The following is a 23,496-nucleotide window of genomic DNA, read 5'->3' on the forward strand; positions in this document are numbered from 1 at the left end:
TTTTCACGACCAACACTGAAACATTTAAATATTAAACTCTAAGCAATATTAAGAATGTTTTAAAAACATTTTGACAACGTTCTTTCGAAATGTTTTGAAAACGTAACATTACTATGTTTCATATATGTAGAAGAGGAATGTTTTATTTCAGGTTTTAAAAACATTTTTATAACGTAATAAGAAACTGTTTGATATATGTAAAGAAGACATACCTTTGGAATCATTTTTAAAACATTTCAAAAACATTTTCTGGAAATGTTCCTTAAAGATTTTACTTTAACCTTTTTAAAAACATTTTTAAAATGTTTTTAAAATGTTACAATGGGAAAGAAAAATGTTTTTAAAACATTTTAAAAATGTTTACTCTGAAATGTTTTGAAAAAACATTTTTATAACTGCAATAAAATGTTTTGAAAATGTTTTGTGCTACCTGGGTAGGTACGACTGACCTGTACAAGAATTCTATGTAGAATTTATAGTGATATATATTGCAGTTGAAATCTGTTGAAAATGGAAAATGAGGGCCAGGATACATATAGTCAAGAATCAATCGATCTTTTCCGAGTAAGTAGCAGCTAGCTTCCATTTATACATTACATTGTGGACACTGTATATATGCATGCATCTAAATAGTGATCTACGAGATATACGAAGACTTGAATATCAACTGTATAAACTGATAAATATACAATAAGAAGGATACAAATATACGTACGCAGTGTTTACATCATCTTTTACATAGATGTATTTCCCACAAAGTTCATATTGATGATCAAGTAAATTTTTCTATGACAGATAAAATTCTGAAATGTTTAATTGCATGTGTGTATGTATAGTGTATGGCAATGGCCAGTGGGTGGTGGTATTGTACATGTATATATACATGTAGAGGGGAGGGGGTCTAACTTCTCAAACCACTAGGCAACAAGTATAGTTATTATAAATACCCAGCTATGTGGGGAAAAAGATACACTCTTTTGATTGGGATTGAAGCCTTTCACTTTTGCCCCAATTTTAGATAATCAAGATCCAGACTGTCTCAAATGAAATAAATGTACTTAATATAATTTTAATTATTGAAAAAGGGTTCACAGTCAGAAGATTTGGAAGTGAATGCTCAAGAAAGAGAAGAAATACTTCCACAAATGAACAGACCAGCACAGCCGAGCATGAGATTAATATGTATGGGCATTTATAATTTCTTGAACATTTTATGTAAAATAATATGTTTGTGTGTGAGATAGAGAGAGAGAGGGGGGGGGGACAGAAAACTTAAAAGTTATAATGAACATTTTGAGCTTTTTTTCTTATTATTTCATCCACAAATTCACAATGTAGCCAAACCAATTTTGTGATAGATGAAGAAGTCTGTGCTTTGAGAAGAGAAGTTAAAGATCTAAAGAGAGAAATTATGAAGAATACACCTGGAAAAATTTTTCAAGTGGATGGTTCCAATGTGAAGGTTGGTATATCAGTTTAAGAGATAAAAAAAAAAACAAATCAAGATTCACTTTCCATTATGATGAGTGCAATTCTGCAACATTTTGTGACCCTGTCATTTCTCATGATCTCCATATCATCTTTTCTTGTTTTTTTTTTTTTTGTTTTTGTTTTTTTTTTTAAATAAGCTTGCTCATGTGAGCATAACCAGTATTGAAAAGCCTTCCCATATTAATCTGTGGGAAAAAAAATTATCTATGTATTGTTTTCAAAAGAATAATTGATAGTTGTTGAGTTAAAAATTTATCATATGTATCAAACTACATTTATGCTTGTTTAATACCCCCAGCTTGAAAAGCAGGGGGGTAATTATAGTGATGGGGATGTCAGTACGTCCGTCCGTTATGCTTTGGGGTATGCATCTCTTATCGCAACTCCTAGCTCTTATACCGCTGAATGAAATTTAATGATACCGGTACTTGCACAGAATCTTTGTTAAATAGTGCCATTGTGACCTCCTTTTTTACTTTTTGATGGGACACAAATTTTGGGTTTAAATTCTCTTAGCAAAACGTGGCAGTGGCACACTGCCATTCTTTCTATAATATTGAGGGGTTATACCCATCTCTTACCGCAGTACCTCTAGTTTAATTAATAATGTAACAAATTTAAACAAACAAAACATCTGGAAGAGCAACAAGCCTACAGTTATGTAAATTTATGTACTGTAAATGAAAATTATTGACTTGCATGTATGGCATGATCAATAAGGGACATGTAAATTTTAGGGAACTCCAAATAGTGAACATTTAATTATTAGTTACTACTATTTTTTTTTTTTCATTGCAGAAACCTTTAACTGCTCTTCTTAAAAGCTTTTTCTTCACATACCCATGGATAAGAGAAGATGATGAGGAATTAAAGGTATTCTTATTTTATAAATAATAATTTGTCTTTACATAGAATTTTCAGGACTTGAAGACTAATTTATATGAAAAGCCTTGACAAAAATTGAATTCACTAGGGCATGGATAGTAGGTGTTAAAATAACAGGATAATACCTTTTAATTTTTGGGTCACATGATTATCACTATGTCTCGAGATCTCCCTCAATCTAACTAAAATTAGATGTTAGATCCGCTCGCATACTAGCTACACAAATGTTAGTGTAGCGAGTATGCGAGTGGATCTAATATCTAATTTTAGTTAGTGTAGCAAGTATGCGAGTGGATCTAACATCTAATTTTAGTTAGTGTAGCGAGTATGCAAGCGGATCTAACATCTAATTTTAATTAGATTGGATCTGCCTGTAAGTACATGTATGTCTTGATGCATAACTGTTGTGAATCATCTACTTAAGCCATCTTAATTATAACAATTTCATATTTCAAACAGAAGAATTTAATTGATGAGAAAGATAATTTTTTGGACAGCATGACTGTTTGTCATTCTGTATACACTTGTGATGGATGAAATAACTCAGGTTATAGATTTAAAACATTATTAGTTATCCAGGTCCAGTTGACGGTGTATGGGGATTTACCCCGGGTTTCATTCCATACACCCTGAGGCCGAAGTGTGTACTGGAATACAATCCGGGGTAAATCCCCATACACCCTTGATTGGACCTGGATAACAAATTTATTTTCTATGTACCCTAATAAATTCTTTGTAAACAAGTCCAATCAAATATGTTTCAAGCTATCGATAAGATTTACTATGTTCTACAATGCAACGTGACGTCATGTTATTTGCTTTTTATCATAGAGAAACTATGCATTGTGACGTCACATTTTTTACCCCCAGCTCAAGTCGGGTGTACAGAAATTTACACCCAACTTTGTAACCAAACAAAGCTCATTTTACAAGTTACATAGAAAATAAGTATATTTATAGTAGTGATATTTTAAGTCATCTTGGACCCAAATATATATATAGTAAATACATCAGTAAACAATACATAGCAGAAATCTTTTTCACACCCCACATGAACCTGATCAATACTCCAATATCAGCCCCAGCTACTCTGAATGAACTTAATGTATTCAATGTATAATGAAGGGACATTGAACAATTTTGAATCATTTTACAACAGGGTATTATTTTAACTCGGAATAATTATTTCATTCGGAATATAAAGAATTGAAAAAAATAAGCAACTAAGTCTCCTTACATATACTTGTAGCTCAGAAGAAAAAAAAAAGTTGCCTTAATTCTCTGCATTTTGTGTCTAATACAGTATTGGGATAAAGTTTTTTTTTATCTCTCTATAAATAATTTATATTTTATTTCTTGTAATATTGTTTTTTTCTTTTTAATTTATTTGTTTGTTTGTTTATTGTTGTGTTTGTTTATTCATTTGTGTAAACAAGGTTGCTTGTATTGCCAGGGGTTAGATGAAAATTTTATAGGGTTAGTTGGCGCATGCCTAAAGGGGTTAGTCGCCGCCGAGCGGCGACTAACCCCTTTGAGCATGCGCCAGTTGAGTTAGTTAAAAATCCTCTAGTTAATCCATATACAATGTGTATTCAGTCTGTATTGTTAATCAGTCCACGCGATGTACAAATTAAACGGTAATTAACACGGTAGAAGTATTTGTACTGTCACGCTGCGCTAAAATCCCAAGTATCTTTCATTCTATAAGTATCCATGAATGAAGACTACACAAGCCGATATCCTAAAGAAATAACTGGCAGAGAACGAAAATACATATCAATGCATATTCATTACGATAACCGAAAACACTAACAAGTATTTTTACAGTCGTAACAACGATTAAATCCAACAAATAACCAGAGAAATGCGACGATGTCAACACTGCCAATACACTGCAGACAACTCCTGTTCGACGTCACTTTTCGAAGTGCGACGTCACACGTACACTGTTTTCCCGAACTTTCTGTGGCAAAATGGCGTATAGGCATTGTATGTAATATAAGGTATTCTGTCATCGTAGTACAACACACAAACTTTATTCCTTTAGATTAAAGTTTTCCTTTACTTAGGTAATCAAATAGCAGAAGAGGAGACGAAAGCGAGCAGTATTTAGTACAGAAAACAGGTTACAAAAATTTGAAGATCCATGATCCGCCCACTTGTTTCACCCCAGCTAAGAGGTGCATATTTAGTGTGCACATCTCGAGTTTTCAAGTCGATGTGACGTCACAGTCAAGAGCAGCTATATAGTATGACAAGAGCATGATAATGCAGGGAACAGATTCTGTTAAAAAAATTTAAATTATTTGTATCTTTCGATTGATTTTAAATAAAAAGATCAACATTTAAAAAATGATTTATAGTGAAAGCTTAAAGAACGTTAATCGTCAATTATCAATACATTTTGATCCTACCGGGGGGGGGGGGGGGGGCTTTGGAACCAAATAAGGGGACGACCATTTGATTGTGAGGGGAGGGGGGTAATAAATAATCTGTCCTCTAAAATGTTGGTCTTGGAAATAAATAATCCGTTCTTGACTGGCAAGAAAATAAAGAATTTGTCTTTGACTGATGCTATGAAAATAAATAGTCCTTCACCGACATTAAAAATAAATTGGACTCGGAAAAATTTCCAGCCACCCCCTTTAAGAATCAAATGGTCGTCCCCTAATCTGTCTTGCATACACTGGGACAAATAGGGAGGAATGTAACCCAACCCCCAACCCCACTTTTCTCAGATTATTTTTTTTTTGTTTGTCAGATTTTTCAAGGAGAAGTAAAAAGTAAAGTAAGCTTGATTCTCTCTCTCAACTTTGATCTGAATCGACAAAATATTGCCAGCCCCTAAATTATATTCATTATAGCCATATCCTAAATTATTTTGTAATTAAGTAAAACCCGCGAAATAACAGATCGATATATTAAAAAAAAAATCAACCAGATGATTCACGTTGACCATTACTTAGAGAGTCCATATCGATATCCAAATCCGATACCCCCACCCCGATTTTAATAATCACATACAGCACAGTTGAAATATTTAATTTCTTTTAATTTTCTTCTTGAATCTTAAAACTTCAGACAAACCGTGTAGACCAAGGAAACAATTTATAAACGAAATACTAAACAGCTTCACAGAAACCCGATTCTTAAATCTGGGGGCTTCTTAAATCAGGGGACAATGGTTAGATTTTATTCCCACCCCATTTCCGGCAGAAAAAAAATGACAGGTTTGATCACAATGTAATAACAAAAAATGGGGTAGAGGTCGACTTTTCAATTAAAAAAAAAAATCCAGACAAGGCTCCCTGAAAAAAAAAGTCACTACATCGAAGGGTTTTAATCTATATGCACTTTCTAAATGTACCTTATATTCAGTATCTCTTTCTCCCCTAATGGAGGTTTTTCCTCCGGTGATGATGGTCACAGGATACACGTATTTGGTATTTGGCAGTACTGGAAGTTTCCGAATCACACTCAGCCAATCGCGAAAGAAGTAGACCTTCCAATCATATTTTATGCTAATAATAAATAAATGAACACATACACAAAATATTTTAGTTTTTCTTTTATTAACAGCGATAAATTCCTCCTTCCTGAACAAAATGTGACTTGTAAAACTTTGAATTATGTTTTAAATCCTCTTTTACTTTTTTTTTTTTTTTTTTTTTGATAAATCCATGCACTAAAATGGAGATGAAGATTATCGCAAGATGTAGAGTGATAACCTAATATTGTTGTTTGCCGTACACACCTCGTAAAACACAAATGTTGAGATGATGCAAGTTTATGTTTGTGATCAATACATATTCATCTAAACTACAGTTCAAAGTTCATTCAGATACTGTACATGTATTAATTTTTTTTTCGTAGACAGCAAGAATGAAGGGCAGACAGGACAAAAAACATGCGTCCGATTTTCGATCTTTGAATTTAGACATAAAATTTACTACTAAATTCTGTTTCATTGATAATGTTTTCGCACATTTATCACAGTGTAAATTTTGATATAAGCAATTTTAGTGACATGCTTTAACTGACTTTGAAATATACTTTTAATTATCTGTAATTACTTTAAACAACATGAAAGACTTTAATTATGCTAATTACTATGTAACTCAAAACGCGTCAATTTAATCAATTTACTCAACATGTCATGAGTTATTCTATCTTAGCCATCTGTCACTCATGCTCAGAACTGTGCTAATTGTCATTGTTATATTTTATTATTTATATGTTACATGTATCATTGTTAATCAGTTAAGTCCGAGGCGTCGGATTGTTCGGGTGTAATTTTTGGATTTCCAGAATTCGCCCTACCGACCTAAGTTATAATAAAGTGCTATTCCATCGTTAGCATTTTTATGTTTCATTGTTGCCGGAAAGTTTTACACTTATTTTCCCCGGTGATAATTTGGTGGAGAAATCCTAAGGGTATAACACCCGGGACTGCTGCATATATTTTGTTGCAGTTTGATCCTGAGTACCAGCAACTAAGCGAGTTTCCCCAAGACGGCCAACAACTATAACCTCAACCACACCATGCAAACCCGGAGAAAAGGATTTTACCGCTCCTCCCCAGCATCTTTCCAGCGCCATTGTCTTTCGCGTCCTTGGAATACACCAGGACCAGCACGAATTTTCTCGACACCGGGATCCAGTCCACGGTGCTATAGGTGCGGGAAAACTTTCTTCCACGGCCACCTTTTCACGTGTCCAGCTACACGTTCCGAGTGTTTCGTGTGCGGAAAACTTGGTCACCATGCGAAAGTATGTTTCTCTTCTGCAACCACACCTTACCGTTCCTCTCAAAGGAATACATTTCCATTGGCGTCCATCGATCATTCAACGATCAAAAAGGATCAAGCCAAGGGGTCAGGACGGGCCTGCTTGAAGACAAACCCGGGAAACCCGTCTGTAGGATCGCCTGACAAAAAATCGTCAAAATGCGATTCTACTGCAGGTATGTGTATTTCTCGGACTGCTTCCAAAAATAGTCCGAAGAGTGTTGCTGTTGCGGAGACGCAAAGGAAGAGTGTACTTTATCTGCAGACTAAGTCCGTAAGCAAACGGCGCAGGGATTCAAAAAGAATAAAGGACTATTACGATAGATTGCAGTTAGTGAAATCTTTACCATTCCAAGACCTAAGTTCCGAAGATATTCGTAATTTATCTAAATCAACAGGCCATACCATCCAACTAACTGCATTACAGAATAAAAATAAGACCTTAAAGACAAAAATTAGTGAACTAATACGGAAATGTGACAATCTTCAGACCGTAACATCCACTCTTCATAAACAAATTTCAAAGTTACAGAACAGACCAAACGAACGAAGACCATACGAGTTAACTAGACGTGTCGACAAACAACACCCTTTCCTCCCGCTACCAACACCAACCAAGCGTTACTGGTACCAACAGTCTAGTGTTCCACATGCCAGTCCCCGGTGATTCCTGAGACGAGGACGTCTCATTTTTCGAAGCGAGAGGGAATTATCACAGTGTAAATTTTGATATAAGCAATTTTAGTGACATGCTTTAACTGACTTTGAAATATACTTTTAATTATCTGTAATTACTTTAAACAACATGAAAGACTTTAATTATGCTAATTACTATGTAACTCAAAACGCGTCAATTTAATCAATTTACTCAACATGTCATGAGTTATTCTATCTTAGCCATCTGTCACTCATGCTCAGAACTGTGCTAATTGTCATTGTTATATTTTATTATTTATATGTTACATGTATCATTGTTAATCAGTTAAGTCCGAGGCGTCGGATTGTTCGGGTGTAATTTTTGGATTTCCAGAATTCGCCCTACCGACCTAAGTTATAATAAAGTGCTATTCCATCGTTAGCATTTTTATGTTTCATTGTTGCCGGAAAGTTTTACACTTATTTTCCCCGGTGATACATTTACGCAAATATCCTTTCTATATAATTGTGCAGTGAAGTATATTTATTTAGATGAGTATTTTTCGTAATTTTATATTTTTCGCATATACTTATGTACATATTTTCTTTCTAAATGTTCTATTGCTTAACTCGAGTTATCTTTTTCATTTAAATTAAAAAAAAATAATGTAACTACAACTCACGCATGCTGTAGAAGACATCAATACATATCTGATTTCATTGTCAAACCCAGAAAGAATATTATGTTCTCCTTATGTTCATACAACGGAGATCTAGATTGCCATGCTTTTAGTTTACAGGGGGAAAAAATCACTAAATTAAAAAAATTATAGTGAACTATTTATGAGGAGCCGACAAAACTATTGCGCGGGGGGGGGGGGGGGGGGTTGTTATCACTTTCCTTAGTCAATTTCTCAAGATACCTAAATTTCTTTACCAATTCACAACGGATCTGTGTTTCCTGGTGTAATTGATATTGGTTAAATTACTGCATGATGAAATTAATGGAAGAGCCTTATGTGACGACCATTTACACGGATACTGCTCGACATTTTCTCAAATGAAAAATAATCGATGTTACCCGACGTCTGGACTGTCGACGAAAGTCAGCAGGTACAACGCATTTATCAGGCACGTGGTATCGGGGGGGGGGGGGCTGCCCCCACTTTTTTGCCAGTTATAACCTTTAACTGTTGAAAAATGTTCATTGGTAGTGAATAAAATTTGGCTAGGTAAGTTGTTAAAATCCCCCCCCCCCAACTTTCAAAAACGATACTAAGTGCCTGTTTATACAAAATGGAGTCGCTGCCACTTGATTTTATTTTTCTTTTAATGAAAAAATATATCCCCCTACCTAATTATTAGGTAGGGGGTATATTTTTTTTTTATTGCAACCTGTGGTTGCATCCTATTTCTCAAAGATTAGGTAGGGGGTCTATATAATATTTTTTAAATTTTTCATACTAAAAGAAAAATAAGTAACGTCAGGTGCCCGTGGTCGCTTCCTTTATTAAAGTATTGGATAGACAGAATTGGTTGTCCCTTCTGTAGTATGTTTTAGATACAGGTAAGATCTTAAAATTCAAAAAAGATAAGCTCCAGACTATATATAATTATATATGGATAAGAAGTCTCCATATTTTCATGGACGCCTACTCAACACATTCGAGGTAGTACATGTACATGTATTTCCGCTTCTCGGAAAGGCCCGAGAAGTTGCGATTGTTGATCTGAAAGAGACAAACCAAAGCGCATTATGTACAAGCACAATAAAAAAGGCCCAGAAAACAGAGATTTGTTAGGAATTTTCAAAGTCCAAGGGCTGGGGCATGTATGCACTAGTATATACATGTACGTCCCTGCTAAGGGCCATAAGCCCATAATTTTCGTAAAGATGGGTCAGTCAACACGAAACTCATACTTGATCTGTAAGACATCAATATCAAAAGACATACTAAAAATCAGCTCATTATATACCAGTAGTATCTTCAAGTATAGACATAAAAATCTGGAAAATGACGGACGGACAGGGGATTACACTACACAAGACAAAATTGCTAACGCACCACCAAATAAAATTACAATGCTAATTTTCTAAAATTGTTTATGATGTTTTTGAGAAACAAATATGTTATCAAAGTAAAAAATGAGACATTTAATGTCCTAACTTATCAATTACTACGATGTTAACTGAAGCGTGACCATTTGTAGAAATAATGAAAATCGTGCTCATACTTTTTGGAGGAAGAAATTTTTAATTTTTTTTCTTTGTGTTTGTATTCTTTATGTTTGTACTAACTAAAAACCCAAGAAAAATTACAACTATGCCACGTTTGACCTTGGAAAAGCGTGCCTAAGCAGTTAGCTAGTACGGCGTGTGCAGGGGGTTGCTTTGGAGGAATTTGTATATAAAAAAATTAAAACAATTCATACATCATTCTTTCTTCAAGTGAAGATTAGTTACAATTAGATTAACAAATATAAAAATTGTTTACTTTAGATAGCCATGGCATTTAATAAGCACCACAGGACAATTTCAAGATTCTTCCACAAAACTGGGGCAACCGGAAGTTAGGTAGACTGGGTATGGACACCAAGGCACTGGATGAATACTAGGCAATATGATAGTCAATCGCTGTATATTGTTTGATTTTTCACTCGGAGACTGCTTTTGTTGCAACCTCACGGACCACAATTTGTAATTACCAACTTCATATATTTGAAAGAAACGATGCGCAGTGCATGTCGGGAAAATGGTTTTCGGGCAAGAAGGTCACAAAGTTTTTTGTCATGACACTGAGTTATTTGTCAATTCAACTGTATTGGGAAAGATGGTATATTAGATATACAAGTACCGATTATGTAAATGTTCAATTCACAAACAAGAATAACAAGTGGTGCGTTAGCAATTTTGTCTAGTGTATATGTTCTTGCCATTGAAAATGCAGAAAATTCAAAGTAAACGTGGAAACAACGGAAACAGTGGCTAACTATCATTACTAGGCATTTTCTGTAGCTTGCCGAAATGCAAAAACAGTGACTCTAGCTAGTCATGTTTGATCTGCAGATTACACTCGGATGGATCACTGAAAATAAAGACTACTCCCTTGGATGCAAAAAAAGTCATGTCATACCGGATTGTTTCAAGTTGAATTGTACTGTATGAAATCTGAAGGAAAAATGATTGAGAAATGATAGAATTGAAATGTTTTAATGATTTTGTTTTCTTACAAAAGAAGTGAAGATTAAAGTGAAGTGGATGCGCTCATGTGGAACAGACAGTCATATTGAGACATTACCAGCTTTTTATTAAAATACATGTGATTCTGTAAATGTTAAATTGAAAAAAGATGCAAGCGTTTCAAATCTTCCTTCATGCCTCTCTTAGCATACTAGTAAACAGTATAGAGCTTCAGTCTTATCATGCAGTCATTTTGGTTGTACAATGTAGATGGAATTACATGTATTAGTATTGAGATCGATCGGAAGTACATGTATACGCGTCACCTTAGATTTCTGTAAACATGAATCTAAATTGTACATAATTAAATAATTTATCAGGAAGAAATGCATTTTAAAGTCCAGTTAACTTCTTTTTGCAGATACACAGAGGCTATACGTATCCATGACTTGCATGTTTTGTTGTTGTTGTTTTTTTTTTTTGTTTTTGGTTTGTTTGTTGTTGTTGTTGTTGTTGTTTTTTTTTTTTTTTTTTTTTTTTTTTTGATTTTATTAAATTAAGAGATTGAGAAGAAATACTTCAATTGATCGTTTGGTTTTGCATACATATATATGTTTCTTCAACTCTTTAGGGTCAAATGTTCTTCCTAACAGGTTGTTGAAGTCTTCATCCGGGAAAAAAATTGCTGTCACAATAATTCATTTAGTACATTGTTTTGAAAATAAGAAATGGGTGTCCTTAATATGTTAACTGCATCGGATACAATCGTGTGCTGCTGCTGCTGTCTGCTATAGATAAGAAAAATCCTCATTCAATACGTGTGTTCTGCAAGGATTAACACCGAGGTCTTACAAGTATACGGTTATGAAGGTAATATAAGCGAAGACAATTTTTCTTTATTTTTGTACTGTTTCACAGGAAGGTTGGAATTTATTCAAAAACTTCTACACGAGAAGAAGAAAACACTTGCTGTGGCCTTCAACTCGACATTTCGATATATCGACGACGTATTATCAATTAACAACAATTACTTTCATTCATATGTTGACTCGATGTATCCCAGTGAAGATACCACAGAGTCTGACACATCTGTTTCATATTTAGATATTTTACTAGAAAAAGACGTTAATGGTAACCTAACAACAAAGCTTTATGATAAACGTGATGACTTCAACTTTTCAATCGTCACCTTCCTTACTTATGTACAGCAATATACCCTTATCACCTGCATCTCTCGATACACAAGAGCATGCTCTACCTATGAACAATTTCTAAAACGAGGCAAGCTATTGACAAACAAGTTGATGAAACAAGGATATCAACAGTCTCGTTTGATGTCATCTTTTCGCAAGTTTTACGGTCGATACAATGATCTTGTCAGCACGTACAACTTATCATTGAGTCAAATGCTGACTGATGTTTTTCATACTAATTGTTAGGCGATTATTTATACACTGAACTGTCTATGGGTTTTTCCGTTTTTTCCCGAACATGTGAAGGAGCACAAGGCGGGGCAGGGGATGCTCACTCCTCCACTGGCACCTGATCCCACCTCTAAATTTTGAGGTCCATGTTTGCTCTGCTCCAAATTTGTATCTTTTCATTGGTCTTTCCAGATTGAATACTGTTCGTTATCTTCATCTTTTCATACAGATGACAATTAAGACAAAAACAAATTCCTGAAATACAAGTATACATGTATTCTAATTTTGATAAAACATTATAGTTTTTGGAATGAATTAAGATAAAGAGCTACAAAATATTTTCCTCGTCTCTATTTATAAACAGGCATGTAGTATTCGGGGGGGGGGGGGGTCTGCCCTCCTTTTCCAAACATACCCCCCCCCCCCAAAAAAAAAAACACATACGTTCGAAAAATGATACTCTGTGCCTGATATATTTACACAAAGATGTTCACTGCAGGACTTGAACTCATCATGAACAACAAGAACACTCACGGCTAGCTTGTTAATCAATAAAAATAATTTTTAGTGATCGAGTTTTAGATGAAATATTTTTCAAGCTACAAAAATAATGTATTCAGATGTCCGCACTTTACAAAATGCAGTATAAATTTTGGTCAATAGTGCCGCATTTTTTAAAAGATTATAGTCACAAATGAAGAATCAGTGTATTAAATCCAAGATGCTCTCCTTAATTATTACCACTTCGGATTACATTGTACATTATACCATAGGTTTTTTTTTAATTTTATTTTATCCAAAATCTAACATCTAGCGGCTTGACAAGCTTTCCGTTAAATACAGTTACATGTAATATCTATCACCTGGCTCCTAAGTTAAGCTTACAATCAACTCTCTACCATCGACTTATCAGTGATAGAAATAAACAACAGTTCTGCAAAGGAGACCTTCTACGATCTTGAACACAACCATCAAATAACCTACTTTCACGTAAAAGTAACGGCACATACAGAGATAGATTTCATATTTACGAAATTTTGATTAATCTACATGTATAAAATAGTATCAAATACAGATATTAAAAAATTTTACTATTCCTTTGTATAGGCATTTTATGTTAAAAATCTGTTGCACATGCAAGGGCAGATCCAGGAATTTTTTTCCAAGGGGAAGGGAGGGGGGGGGGGTTTCACACAAACTAACACCTATCTTACTTCTAAGGGCAGCTCACTCTAACTGCATAAAACTACCCCATTCGGCAAACCTTGGCTGATTCCGTCACCTTCATCACAGAGGTACGAATCGGCCGAGGTGTGCCGAGTGAAAAGTACCCAACAAGTAGAACTCTTTAGTATGCAGTGTTTAGAGCTTCTTTAAGAATTCTTGAAATTAAATAGTCGCAATTATAAAGTTAAAAACATGGCCGTAGGAACGGGGGGGGGGCACGGGGGGCCGTGCCCCCCCCCCAATAATTTTGCCGATAAATAGATTACTATAATAAACATAGATACTATAAGCTTGTGCCCCCTCAATAAAACCGCCTGATGACCTTTTATTTATTTATTTTTTATTTTGTTTGTCAGAAAATTTTTGGTAGTGCCCCCCAGAGCTCCCACTGGAGCGAAAATATTTTTCGCCACTTTTCGCGATGAAAGGAATCACATTTTTACATCTAGTCTCGACATGTGTAAAGTGTTACACACTAAACTAATAGCACTATTTCAATTTGTTTATATCACAGGCATTATTTTAAAATTGTAAAATTTAAAGTTGTATCCACTTACAAAACTGATATAGGAATTATTTCTACATTTATACAATTAATTTGATACTGATATTAGCCAACTCTTGACAGTAGATGTCCTCTTGTTCATAACTTTTTAGCCTGGGGAGGGGGGTTACAGACTTAGTAAAGATATATGACATTTTTTTTAAAAATGAAAAAATAATATAATAGGAGAAAATTTTAATCATATCAACAATTTATTGTGAAAAGAAGTAATTAAAATCAGGTTTAAAACTTGGCTTAATTTAACAACTTGGACACTGGGTGTATATACATGTAAATTCATATAACTGAAAATAATTCAGCGTAATTGACAAAAGTATTGTTTTGTTTCCAAGCCAGTATCTCTTTCACTCTTTGTCAGATTATGGTATAATGAACACACTATTTACAGGTAAAATTAGCAGCCATGCTCTGAAATTTTCGTCATGTTTTCCTACGTTCGGTTTAAAAAAAAACAATCTATATAGATCCAGATTTTATTGATTAAAATCTTTTATTAACTAACTTCATCTCCCAAAAACACTTCGTCTTTCCTTGTTTAATCCATATTATATTATTTCAAGTAATTTTGTATCCCCTTACTGCTCCAGGCTAAAGTTACCAACTAAATCAGCTGTGTGCGTTCAAGCGAGACGTGATTTCCTACATGTACATTGCTTTGTTAGTTTCATGGAGTTTTCACACCCTGAATTCACACGTCTGCTTGCATTAAATAAACAAAGGGGCTAATCTGTACACATTGAATAAACAAAGGAGATAGCTAGGAGTACACACACTTTTGTATGGTATATCTAAAAAAAGATCATTTTCGCCACTTTTGAATTTCTTTTCGCCACTTTTGGAAAAAATTCGCAATTGGCGCAAATGGCGAATCACAGCTCGAGCCCTGGTGCCCCCTCAACTGTCAACTGAAAAATGTTTGGCTGTGCCCCCCCCCCCCCCCAAACTGAAATTGCTTCCTACGGGCCTGAAAAATTAACAAGAGATATGTGTACCAGAAGTAAACATCTACATGTCGATCTATAGAAGCCGATACAGAAGATCCCAAGGCCAAAGGGTAAAGTGGCACCCGCACCCCATCCCCGCAAGTCGGGAAAAGGTGGCTTCTTCTTTAAACTGTTCAAAGTTTTGTGCTTAACCGAAAAAAACACCATGTGTGTAGCATACACTGTAAACTATTATATTTTTTTTCTGCACATTAATATTTCTTAAGTAGGATAACCCGTAAATGTTATGAAATCTTGAAGATCGTTAGTACTAAATAATAAATACTCAACATAATTTGTGGTTCATTTAACTTCCCATTCAAACAATACATAAGAACTACTGAAAATTTTCAGTTGATGAAATAAAAATAAAATATTTATGTTAAAAATTTTCAATTTCAATGGTTAGTAATAAAATGATAGAACTTTGGATCACGTTGTCGTTTTCCGTAGCATGCTAAAAACGGAAAAGAACATGCATGATCCGAACAATTTGAGTTTAAAGATATACCTTCTTGTATTATCTATCGTGCCTGAAAAAGAAATGTATGGTTAAAGCTGAAAATTAACTGTAGCCCATGTACCGGTATATGCCTATATATTAATATTGCCCACCTGCCACCAAGTTTAAAAAAAAAAGTGTTGAACATCTCCTAAATCGTTCAATTATAAAATTATTCTATAAGCTAAATGCACAACAACCCAAATCTTCTACTGGATTTGACAATGAAATAATATATTATTGACTTGAAGACATCAAATGTTTGCAAGGAATGTTATAATTGCTCCAATTTAAACCAAAAAAAAAAAAAAAAATCAAGCGTAGCAATGGATTGACAGATACAACACATTGAACATGGGGGGGGGGGGGGTCTTCCATATGTATTAGCGAATTTTTTTTAATTTTATATTTTATACATGTAATTCAATGAGAGTCATTAAATTTTACACAATTACAGGATATAAATTTTGCATGTATGGTGATTAAATGTAAAAAAAAAATGTATTTTTTTTTAAATGACCACGAAACACAGAATTTGGTAGAGGATTACAAAAATCGGTCGCATATATACCATATACAGTATATTTTTTGTTTTGTCTGTGTTTCATTCTATTACATTTAGTTGTCTGTCTGCGAAAACTCTAATATTTCACCTAGGCCTAACTTAAATTTGAACCGTAGTAGGTAAAATTTTCAATCACCTGCAATGTATAAATTACTTATGCTTTTTGAAGTGTATTTAGAACAAAGACTCTGTTTTTTTCTGCTTAACCGTAATCTAAAAATATACAGTAATATACTTGTATGTACATCCATTAATTAATCTGGGCTATCCCTAATTTTCAGGCCCGTAGGAAGCAATTTCAGTGGAGGGGAGGGGGGACTACCAAAATTCTTTGACAAGCACAAATCTTTTTTTTAAAAATCCATCAGACGCCTTTTTTTTTATAGAGGTACAAGCATCAAATAGCTATTTTTCTATAGTATAAAGCATACTGGCAAAATAATTGGGTGTTGGGGTGGCACGGCCCCTGCCACATTTTTTTTATTACATGTACACTGAATCGAGCCTTCCAATGTTCTGCAAGAATTGGTAATTGTTTCTTAGCGGCAATAGCCAGTAGTCACTACACTGTTTTTTTTTTTTTTTTTTTTTTGGATAATTCCTTCAGGGCGGGTCTGATTTTAATAAATAAATAATAAAATCAAAATATTTCATATGTGCTTTATGATATTATTGCTTCCGTGTAATAAAAACCATCACTGAATTGAAAATGATTGAAAAGGGGGGTGGGGTGGGGTATAAGGCTTGGAAATGGAAAGACTATGTAAATAATGTCCAACATGATTTTTTTTTTTTTTTTTTTTTTTTTGATTATTGAGATATTCCATGTCTTTTTTTTTCAGGGATGATTTTTAAAAATAATTTGCGGCTAAGTAGACGAGCATTTGATTCTGACGGAGCGGGGGGGGGGGTATTCATTTCGAACATGTCCAGGGACAGATAATCAATTTTAAGTTAAGAAAAGAAAATTAACCTCTCAAACAAAACTTTATTTCATGTATGTTTGGGAGGAGGCAAAAAAACGGTCAGATTATTTATTTCTCCCTTATTTTTAACATTTATTCCCAGAATCTGCCACCACCCCCTCCCCTTTGAAAATCAACTGATCTCGTCTCTTAAGGTTAAAATGTAATTATTGTCGATTTTTCTTTTCTTTAAATTAATTTCAAAATGGTATTTATCTTCTTTCTAATAATACAAGCAATGTTCAGCACAGTCTGTTCCCAGATTTAAGCCTACATATTTATGGTTGTGAGTGTGACGTCACATCGACTTTGAAACTCGAGATTTGCACACTAAATATGCACCTCTTAGCTGAGGTGAAACAAGTGGGCGGATCATGGATCTTCAAATTTTTGTAACCTGTTTTCTGTACTAAACACTGCTCGTCTCCTCTTCTGCTATTTGATTACCTAAGTAAAGAAAAACTTTAATCTAAAGGAATAGAGTTTGTGTGTTGTACTACGATGACAGAATACCTTATATTACATACAATGCCTATTCGCCATTTTGACACAGAAAGTTCGGGAAATCAGTGTACGTGTGACGTCGCACTTCGAAAAGTGACGTCGAACAGGAGTTGTCTGCAGTGTATTGGCAGCGTTTACATCGTCGAATTTCTCTGGTTATTTGTTGGATTTAATCGTTGTTACGACTGTAAAAATACTTGTTAGTGTTTTCGGTTATCGTAATGAATATGCATTGGTATGTATTTTCGTTCTCCGCGAGTTATTTCTTTAGGATATCGGCATGTATAGTCTTCATTCATGGATACTTGTAGAACGGAATACTTCGGATTTTTAAGTGCAGCATGACAGTACAAATACTTCTACCGTGTTAATTACCGTTTAATTTGTACATCGCGTGGACTGATTAACAATACAGACTGAATACACATATGGATTAACTACAGGATTTTTACCTATCTCAACTGGCGCATGCTCAAAGGGGTTAGTCGCCGCTCAGCGGCGACTAACCCCTTTAGGCATGCGCCAACTAACCCCATAAAATTTTCATCTAACCCCTGCCAATACAAGCAACCTTGTTTACACAAATAAATAAACAAACACAACAATAAACAATAAACAAACAAACAAATAAAAAGAAAAAAATAATTGCAAGAAATAAAATAAATTATTTATAGAGAGATAAACAAAATCTTTACTCAATACTGTATTAGACACAAAATGCAGAGAATTAAGGCAACATTTTTTTTTCTTTTGAGCTACAAGTACATGTAAGGAGACTTAGTTGCTTATTTTTTTCGATTCTTTATATTCCGAATGAAATAATTATTCCGAGTTAAAATAATACCCTGTTTTACACCAGTTAGAAATGCATATTTGAAAGTGAAATAAATCAAATTCACATGTCTGATAACATATATGAAGACAGCCATTTTGCACCTTAAACATTTTTGAAGAGTTATCTGACCTTGATGAAAAGAAGAAAATTTTAATTTTATCAATATATCTGTGGTAAATGATTCATTTTATTTCATATTTTAATAAAGAGAGAGTTTTTGCATATTTTCACCAAGAGATTTATATGAAGTTCAAATTACTTTTTACAATATCTTAATAACATATGTGCTGCCCATAAACTTCAATGTAAACTTCAAGGTGCAATTAATTGGACAATAATCAAAATTTTCTAAATTCCTTTAGTGGAGTATTTTTATTTGATAACATCTTCAAAATGCTACCATGATTGAAAATATCGGACCATTCATTCATTAGGTATAAAATATTGTCATTATACATTGAATACCTTTAGAAAAGAAGGTGTTTCTTAAATATGTAATTAAAAGTGTAATGAAGACTGAGATAGCTTGTGTAATAAAGCATGCGCCTGTGCTCATATCAGGGATGCAAGAATACTTCATTACATATACATGTATAATAATTAGTAACATATATATATATATATATAATAATTAGTTCTAAATATTAATACATGTATATTATGTACAGTTTTAACTTTCATATTGCTTGCTTCTCTGACTGAGAATTTTTGAGTGATTTCTATAAATTTTAGTGCAGATAATACAATATCACTACTTAAAAGTTGTAGTTTAAGTGCTTTTAGAACACTGACATTATACTTTTTTCCCTTTAGAGACAAATAACATCAGTTCTGGAGGGGTGTGGATGGGAGGCAGACAGAAATGTGATCATCACATGTTTCTCATTTGCCTCCCACTCCTTCACCAACTGGAGGAACCAGGTTCGTCAAAAGGTACAGAACTTTACTGTGAAAATGAAATTATAACATATGAGAAACATAAAATACTGTTTTACAAGTGACTGAACTCATGCACAGTTATAGATCTAAAGGTTTCAACATGCTAAGAAAATTTACACAAATGTCCATGGAGTATGACACATTAAACTTTCAAAATTTATAATTCAAAATTTTAACTGTAAATTATTGTTTTCTTGATAGATTGATTAAATATTGCTTCTTTGATGGTAAATTAATTAAACCATGTTTCAATAGCCAAATTGAGGGAGAAGCTAATATTGTTCAGTTTGGGCATTAATTTATTTTGTTCGATGATGCACCTGAAACATCAAAATAAAAATCATAAATTTAACTTTACAATTCCCAGTCTATGTCATAGTTTTTGGAATGCTGATGGATTTACATGTAACACAATTTATAACAAAAATACAAAAGAATTGTTAATATATAAGCTAATGAAAACTTCTTATATTTCATTTTAAGAGTCTAAATAATATGAAACATTTCAGTGATATTTTTTCTGTTCATGTATACATTAAATTTTAGCTAGTGACACAGGAGAAGAGGGTGGAGCAGATGCCAATAAAGACGTTGCAGAGATACCTCTTCTCAGCATTCTGGGTGTCACCATCTGACACAGAGGAGAAGATCAATTTCAAGGTGACACTTGCATTGGTAAGGATTGAAATTCATTCTTATTTTTGTGGTTACTTGAGACACTCAAGTGATGTATTGTTATTTGTTTTAGACCCTCATAATGTGAGAAAAAGAATCATCAGTGACAAGACCTTTCCAAATATACTATGCTTTTTGACCCCATGACCTTGAAGTTTGACACCTACTTTTCAAAAATTTTAACATTATATTTGAAATTCATTTGATCACAACTTTTGAATGAGAAAAAATAGGGCTTTTATATTATACATGTATATTACATGTGATAAGGCCTTTCTAAATATACTATGATTTTTAACCCTTTGACCTTGATGTTTGACCTACTTTTCAAAAATGTTATCTTCCCTCATAACTTTTGACTGAAAAGAGATAGGGCTTTCATATTTGACATGTGCATTACCTGTAACAAGATGTTTGCAAGCATGCTATGATTTTTGACCCCTTGAACTTGACCTTCATGTTTAGCTCACTTCAACGAAGTTTGGGCAGCTTGGTGTCGGCGTGCCAGGTTAAAGTTTTTTGGGGAGCTTATGTAATACCCTTGGCGTCGGCGTCCCAGGTTAAAGTTTCTGGAGCAGTTTTCTTTTCAAATACTTCTATGCCCTATATCAATCAGAGATGCATGGAGGATGCTTCTAGTGTGTTTCATTGTACCAGTCAAGGTTTCAGATGCTGCAATTTCAGCTAAAGAATGACCAGCTAGGTTAATGCTTTTGGAGCAAGTTAAAGTATTTGGAGCAGGTTAAAGTTTTTGGAACAGGTCTCAATTCCAAGTACCTATAGGCCCTATATTAACCAAACTTGCATGGATGATACATCTAAGGATGCACACTACTGGACTCACTTCGGATGCTGGATCTGACCTACATTTTCCGTATGAGTGACCAGGTTAAAGTTTTTGGAGCAGATCTCATTTCCAAGTAACTTTAAGCCCTATGTTGACCAAACTTGCATGGATGATACATCTAAGGATGCACACTACTGGACTTGCTTCGGATGCTGGATCTGACCTTCATTTTTCGGATGAGTGATCAGGTTAAAGTTTTTGGAGCAGATCTCATTTCCAAGTTCCAGGTAAATATAGGGGTTATCTGAACCAAACTTGCATGGACAATGCATCAAGTTGATGAACACTCTCAAACTTGCTTCAGATGCTGGATTTGACTTACATTTTCTAGACGAGTGACTAGTTTCAAGTTTTTAGATAAGTCCATTCCCAGGTACATTGCAACTGCAAGCCCTATCAGACCAAAATTACATAATTGTTGCATCTAGGGATGCACATTACTAGATTATTAGTTTAGTGTGGGACTTTGCCTTACTTAAAGACAACATTCGTTGAGGTGAGCTCTGTAATCTCTAATTACCTATGTTTGACCTTATTTTCAAAACTTTTAACATTGGTGATTACTTTTGAATGACATATATGATAGGGCGTTTATATTCAATACTATATGCCATAAATAATGGCATCCATCCTCTAATACACCAAAAGCGGGGTACCACAATTCTTTGAATTTGCTTGTTACAATGAGTTCTTATTCCTTGAATATGTTGAACTTATTATTTAGTTGTATAATAAGAAACAGAAATGAGGTATTAAAATGATGTCTAGTCTTAATATTTAGATATATTATTGTTCATTGCATTACAGAGAGCTTTTGCAGATGGACACAAGTTGTTCAAAAAAAATCCATCTACCACAGCCATAGACTTCTGGCGTGCGTTCAAAAAGAACATTGATGCAATGGTAGGTAATTCCTCTGAAATATCACATATTACATGTATCAGTTTCTTCCCACCTTCTTTGAAAACCAAAATTAAAAAAAAAAACAACACTATTATCATTTGAACAAGTTTACTATCTGTTTGTGTAGTTGTGTTAAGACAGTAACTTTATATTGTAGGAATATTTAAAACTTAATAATTAACTTAAACTCGATAAATGTATTGCTTATGAATTGTGGGTATGTAATTAAATAAAAGCAAGATCATTAAGACATGTTCAAGATAAGTGACAGAAGATATTTATAAATCATATCCTGTCTATAACTTGTTAATGGAGAGACATTGGAAGTTCATGTTTTTAAAAAAAAGATCACACATGACCCGAGATTGTGTCATGACCTTTTACCCCGGTCAATTGTATAAGTTCAAGGCCACTCTCAATCTGCCTGAAAATTATGTAAATCTTGCCTTTAAATTCTTTGCAACAGATACAAATTGCATGATCAATGAAATATTGAAGGTATATTGTGAACCTGAAACAAGACTATTTGCAAAGTTTAAAGTCATTTTCAGAAAAATTGTATTCATGTTTGGTCAATAACTTTGTACAGCAGAAACATTAGATGCTTGTAATTATTGTTTGTGAACTAATTGGTTTTGAAATTCATTATTTTTTTTTTTGAAGATAATTTAAGCAATATAGGTTCATTGGTAAAACTGTTGACTTGTCTTTTTCCATAACTTTGTCAGAACAAGACAATGGAAGTTCATACTTGACACAAAGAATGGTATGATCTGGGATTGTCATAACCAAAGTCAAGTAAATAACTAGGTCTGACAGAAAAAGTGTACTTCCTTTTCTGGGCATATTGTCTTTTTAAGAACAAGATTTGAAAGCTCATAGTTTAAAAAAAAAGATAACCAATGTCCTGTTAATTAATGTGCTATGTCCTTAACGTGCTATGTCCTTAAAGTCAAGTCAATGACGGAAAGAAAAAGTCTGAGTTTTCTTTTCAACATGAAAATTTCTACAAATAACAATATATTTATGACAAATTTAGAGAAGATATGATTTAATGAGAGAGCTATTTCTACATTTGTTCATATTCTATGTCATATTGATAAATATAAAAATTAATATTGAGTTTGGAAATGCATTTGAAAAATTCATGAGTGTATTTTATTTAAGTCATAACAATGATTTGATATTACAGATGAAGCAGTCTCCAGACAGATGGGTGGCCCTTGAACAGAGAATGGTCAAAAAAATTGAAGCATTCAATAAAGAAGATTAAGAAACAGAAAGTGTCCAGTTGTTTGTTCATCAAAAGAATACCTGGATATTCATACTTATAGTGGTACTTCCTCAATATCTGTGTTCAAATTAACCAGGTTCAAATTAAAATTTAGAAATAGCTTATTTGCTGCATCAGATTTTGAGATTGTACCTATTATATGTGTGTGAATATAAGTAACAGTGAAAACTTGATGATCATATATAAATTTAATTTCAGACAAATCCATAGACATCTGTGAGGAACAATGCTGAGTAACACAGAATTCCTGATACTCTTCATTAATTTTTTAAATAAATGAAAGTCTAA

The 23,496-nt window shown here is 33.7% G+C and overlaps 1 protein-coding gene across 1 annotated transcript; it reads left to right on the top strand.

Moving 5' to 3' along the window:
• The first annotated feature begins 510 nt into the window (after window positions 1-510).
• Window positions 511-23,227, top strand: LOC133193175 (uncharacterized). The gene is made up of 8 exons (XM_061329145.1): window positions 511-564; window positions 1,086-1,182; window positions 1,359-1,462; window positions 2,290-2,364; window positions 19,364-19,483; window positions 20,036-20,164; window positions 21,819-21,914; window positions 23,107-23,227. The coding sequence occupies exons 1-8, from the start codon at window positions 511-513 to the stop codon at window positions 23,185-23,187; spliced, it is 756 nt and encodes a 251-aa protein (XP_061185129.1). The 3' UTR covers window positions 23,188-23,227.
• The last annotated feature ends 269 nt before the right edge of the window (window positions 23,228-23,496 follow it).

This window comes from Saccostrea echinata, unplaced genomic scaffold (assembly GCF_033153115.1).
Source record: "Saccostrea echinata isolate AGI-Se365-2 ecotype Australia unplaced genomic scaffold, CSIRO_AGI_Sech_v1 ptg000027l, whole genome shotgun sequence".
NCBI classification, from domain to species: Eukaryota; Metazoa; Mollusca; class Bivalvia; order Ostreida; family Ostreidae; genus Saccostrea; species Saccostrea echinata.

Excerpts from the sequence above, each read along its gene's own strand:
- LOC133193175 (XM_061329145.1), top strand. The coding sequence starts at position 511 with ATGGAAAATGAGGGCCAGGATACATATAGTCAAGAATCAATCGATCTT. Across the intron at positions 1,463-2,289 it reads TGGATGGTTCCAATGTGAAG|AAACCTTTAACTGCTCTTCT; the intron begins GTTGGTATATCA and ends TTTTCATTGCAG. Across the intron at positions 21,915-23,106 it reads AAAAGAACATTGATGCAATG|ATGAAGCAGTCTCCAGACAG; the intron begins GTAGGTAATTCC and ends TTGATATTACAG.